Source organism: Vanellus vanellus (assembly GCF_965231255.1).
Source record: "Vanellus vanellus genome assembly, chromosome: 1".
Taxonomy (NCBI): Eukaryota; Metazoa; Chordata; class Aves; order Charadriiformes; family Charadriidae; genus Vanellus; species Vanellus vanellus.
This window is the reverse complement of record NC_138905.1, coordinates 87,203,498-87,208,031: the sequence shown is the minus strand read 5'-3', so window position 1 is coordinate 87,208,031 and position 4,534 is coordinate 87,203,498. Positions and strand designations below refer to the sequence as shown.

The following is a 4,534-nucleotide window of genomic DNA, read 5'->3' as shown; positions in this document are numbered from 1 at the left end:
CAGTAGTATGTTCTGGTTGATTTAAGCAAGTAGCATAGAGAGTCTCAGAGAGAACTTTTCCTTCAAAAATATTCTTTTAAAATACGCAATGACAGCCTGTCTCTATGCCAACAGTATGGTTTGAACAAAGAAATAAGTATCTGTAGAACATTTCAAAGCTAAATACAAAATGTGTTTTGGTGTTAGGTTGTCATGATTTGGCCTCAGCCAGCAACAAAGAACCACGCAGCCGCTCACTCGATGGTGTTAGGCCAATATTATCATACGGATTACATGAGAGAAATGATTGCAGAGAGATGTGGTGAGAATTCCTATCTATGAAAACTTGAAGTTGGGGAGAGGGAGGGACATGACACACAGAATAGTTTTATTGCCCTCATTGAAATTCCGTATTTTTATATGGGAAAACACTGTGTTCTATATGATAAAAACACACACGCACACATGACTCAAGAAAAGCAATTTGCTAAAATAAAATTAACAAACTTAACACTGAGAGGTTTGGGGTTTGGTTTGGTTTGGTTTGATTTCAACATAAATGCATAGTATCTTGCTGTCCATTACCAACACAATATTCAGCTTCCAGTAAAAATGTGTCTTTTTAAGAATGAGACCATCAGCACAGAGGAATCTCAAAGGGGTTTAAGGGTTGCTCTCAACAGGTGCTGTGTATAAGAATGAGACAGACAAACAACTACACATCTTCCAAAGCCCAAATGTATTTTTAAATTGAAGGCTGCCTTCTGAAGTAATGTAAAATAGTTCTCTATCTTAGGAAAAGTTTATGATTAACTGATATGCTATTTGTACTTTCTACCAGCACCTGTTAATGACCACATTTGGATCTTCAAATTTTCCACTGTGTGCTTTTTGTCTGGAGAAAACCTTGGGCTAGAGATAAGGCCATTTCACAAAGTGTATTTCTAGCGGCTCACACTTCCAGTCTACCACACTGAGCTTGAGGCTGTGTCAAGATCATGAAATACTTACTGTTTGTCGCCTTCATTGGGGTGGCTGGTGAGTATATTTTTTACTTCTGTTTCTCTAATTTATAAGGCAGCTCATTTTCTGAGCAAATTTGCGAGGTAGTCTGCTGTGGGAAACTGAAGTCCAGTTTCAACTCGCAAAGGTTTTGAGGCAGAGCACTGCAACTTCTTGTGGCTGCTGTCTGTTCGTCATTGCTTGTGTCACAAAATGGGGAAGGAATGCCGTCACCTGACTTCCTGACCCAGGAATACTGAAATGTGTCCATAGCTTCAGAAGAAAGCCTGTCTCTCTCTTAAGGACTAGGAAGTATAAAGATAACACCTCTGGCCCAGGAGGTCCTAAAGCTCATGTACATTTTTGGTCTACGGGCGAGCGCTTGCCCAACACTGATACCATCAGTTTTCATAGAAGTAGAGCCTACAAGTGAGATGCTTCAGTCAGTCACAGGGGCACAAGATTCCTTATGCCAGATGTTGACATATGCCACTTCTTACCTGCCAGTTGCCCTCCCCATCAACGCTGATGATGATGATGACAAGATCGTGGGAGGCTACACCTGTGCACCGAACTCTGTCCCCTATCAGGTCTCCCTGAATGCTGGGTATCACTTCTGTGGAGGTTCCCTCATCAGCAGCCAGTGGGTCGTGTCAGCTGCTCACTGCTACAAATCGTGAGTGAAAAAAATACATTCTTCCATAACCAACTCTTTCTTCCAGTTCACTTCTAGCCAGAAATGCAAGTTGTGAGAGCCAAAAATGTAAGTGACTCCGTTCTGTCAGGGGACAACCAAGGAATGGCTGGCTCATTCTTGAAGCTGGGCTGAGCCATCATAAGGCCTTTTCCACTTCTGCAAAGGTTTCTGTGAATGCAGGGCACTTTCTGAAATGACTATGTGCTAAACTAGCAATGAGTGGCTTATAAATTGCATTAATCTGGTTAAAACTTAGTCACTGGGGAACCAGAATAGGAATGAGGTCAGGGTGATAGCACTTTGCCTTGTTCCAGAATGTTTGTATGAAGCGCTGTTATATATTCAACTTGTCCCAGATCAACAAAATAAACCTACAGAAATTCACCCCCTGTACCACGGGTGGGTAAGATCTCAGTGTGGATCCCCAGGACTTAGTGCAGGACAAGAAAGACAACCTGCATGAAAGATAACAGCTATTGCAACAGCGATGTTGAAGCGAGTGCATACGGTGACGGGGAGGTTCCTCCTAATCTGTCAGGAACAATAAAGTATATGCCACTCCTTCTCTTTTCCAGTCGCATCCAAGTGCAGCTTGGGAAACATAACCTGGAACTCACAGAATCGACACAGCAGTTCATTAACTCAGCTAAAGTCATCCGCCACCCTGGCTACAGCTCCATGACACTGGACAATGACATCATGCTCATCAAGCTTGACGTACCAGCCCAGCTCAACCGAGCGGTCCAAACGGTTCCTCTGCCGACCAGCTGTGTGGCCACAGGCACCACATGCCTAATCTCTGGCTGGGGCAACACGCTCAGCAATGGCAGTGAGTACTCTCTGCGAATGTGCAGCATCACGAGGCACCGGGAGACCCTCTAAGACCTCACAATCAACTCCACACCCAGTACAGGGGAAAGCACAGAGAAGTGCTGTGGCACAGGACTTTTGGAGGGATCAGTCTGTATAGGACAGTAGCGATTTAACCACTCTGAAGGCAATACTTTTAAGGTCCTTCCTCTTCTGTGTTGCGAACATGAAATCACTTAAGTCACCTATGCGCTGTTCGCACTGCCATAAATCTTGTGGCCTGGTGCTATCAGCTGTGCAGTGCCAAGCACTAGCAATTTAACTCATGGCAATAGAGTTGTCACTTCTCTGAGAACAAGATCAAAATCTGTGATCGTGGATCTAAAATTACTACCAGAGAGCTGCATTCTCTGACACTGATGGTCAGAGGTATGATTGGTGACTCATGTCTAATCCACTTACAACAACTAAACCTGCACCAGAGGAGAGGATGCTTTTCCTGAGGCCCAGGTTTCCTCCAGCATATGGCCTACAAGAGCAGGTCTAAGCTCCACACTGGCCAACTGATGATTTTCTAGGTACCAGAAAAATGAGCATGACTGCAGTTCCAACTAAACAAAGGAATCCATGATTACTATTCAGAGGAAAAATGACAACCGCTAGAACAGGCTGTTCAGGGATTACTTTCCTGTTCAGAAACATCTTCTGTGGGCTCTGAAATGAACTCAGAGATGTCATCAACCACCTCTCTCTATTTTCTTGTAGGTAATTATCCAGACACCTTGCAGTGCCTGAAGGCTCCTGTACTCTCCGCAAGCGAGTGCTCCAGCGCCTACCCTCGGCAAATTACCAAGAACATGATGTGTGTAGGATTCATGGAGGGAGGGAAAGACTCCTGCCAGGTAAAACATCACTCTCTCCTTTCCCATATGTTTCTCTCCCACCTTCTGCTAGTAGAAGAGGCCATCGTATTACACAATCCGCTATACTCACTGCACTGGAAGCTTTGAAGGTTGTATTTTCAACAACAGAGGAGACTTAGGGTGAAAGTTGCTTATTGAGGGAGGCTAGGGTTTTTTCCACCCAGTTAGCCATTGTCCACTTTTTGAGATGGCAAGTCCCTCTGCCCTAAACCTCCACAAGCAGACTATGCCACCACTTGCACATTAGGTGACTGAAAATGGAGGAGTGCCGCTTCAGAGAGTCAAAAGTAATCATGGAGACTTTAGAGCCTGGGACACAAAGGTTAGTTTTGGACTCACCAACAATGAAATAGCCAATCTGCCAAGATCCAGGCAGTTTGGACAAGCAACACACCTGACACAATTGCTCTGCATTTGACTTGTGCCTAGCTCCATGGAAATATTTGGCAGAATAATGTTTAAGACAAACATATCCTAGAGCATCTGCCAAGGACTGCATCCATCAAAACCCGGCATCCTTAGCTGGGGTGCCCTTGGCGCTAAAGTAAGGCACCATAGCACAAGGTATAGAGTAGCAATCAGAGATGACCTTTGTAGAACTTCTGCGCGGAAAAAGCCCAGTGGAGCTCCCTCGAATGTCAGTGATTTCTGGGATCTCTGGCTCATCACTTAGCGCTGATATCATTTGCTGAATATCTGTATCCTTTATGTGCACAGGGGGATTCCGGCGGTCCAGTAGTCTGCAACGGGCAGCTCCAGGGCATTGTTTCCTGGGGTATTGGATGTGCGCAGAGAGGCTATCCCGGGGTTTACACTAAGGTTTGCAATTATGTCTCCTGGATCCGAGACACTATGTCTGCCAACTGAGACGCTCTCATTCTATGTGACCGGTTTTTTCTCCTCACCATTTTCTTTGGTTTGGGGACTGGACATACAAAAATTATCAAAAAATAAAGACTTTCAGGAACACCTTCTTTGTGCAACATTTCTCTGGGTACATCCATAGGCTATGATATGAAGGACAGAGGCAGGCAATGTCACTCGGGGCATGATATTTAATATTTGTAGTACCTCTCAACTAGCAGGATCAGAGAATCATAAAATCATAGAATGGTTTAGACTG

At 44.6% G+C, this 4,534-nt stretch overlaps 1 protein-coding gene across 1 annotated transcript; it reads left to right on the top strand.

Annotated features, from left to right (window-relative positions):
- Positions 1–977: 977 nt before the first annotated feature.
- On the top strand, positions 978–4,278 carry LOC309686829 (trypsin I-P1-like; the record flags this gene model as incomplete). The annotated part of the gene is made up of 5 exons (XM_082499613.1): positions 978–1,017; positions 1,489–1,657; positions 2,254–2,507; positions 3,254–3,390; positions 4,129–4,278. 5 exons carry the CDS (start codon positions 978–980, stop codon positions 4,276–4,278), a joined length of 750 nt encoding a protein of 249 aa, XP_082355739.1.
- Between the last annotated feature and the right edge of the window lie 256 nt (positions 4,279–4,534).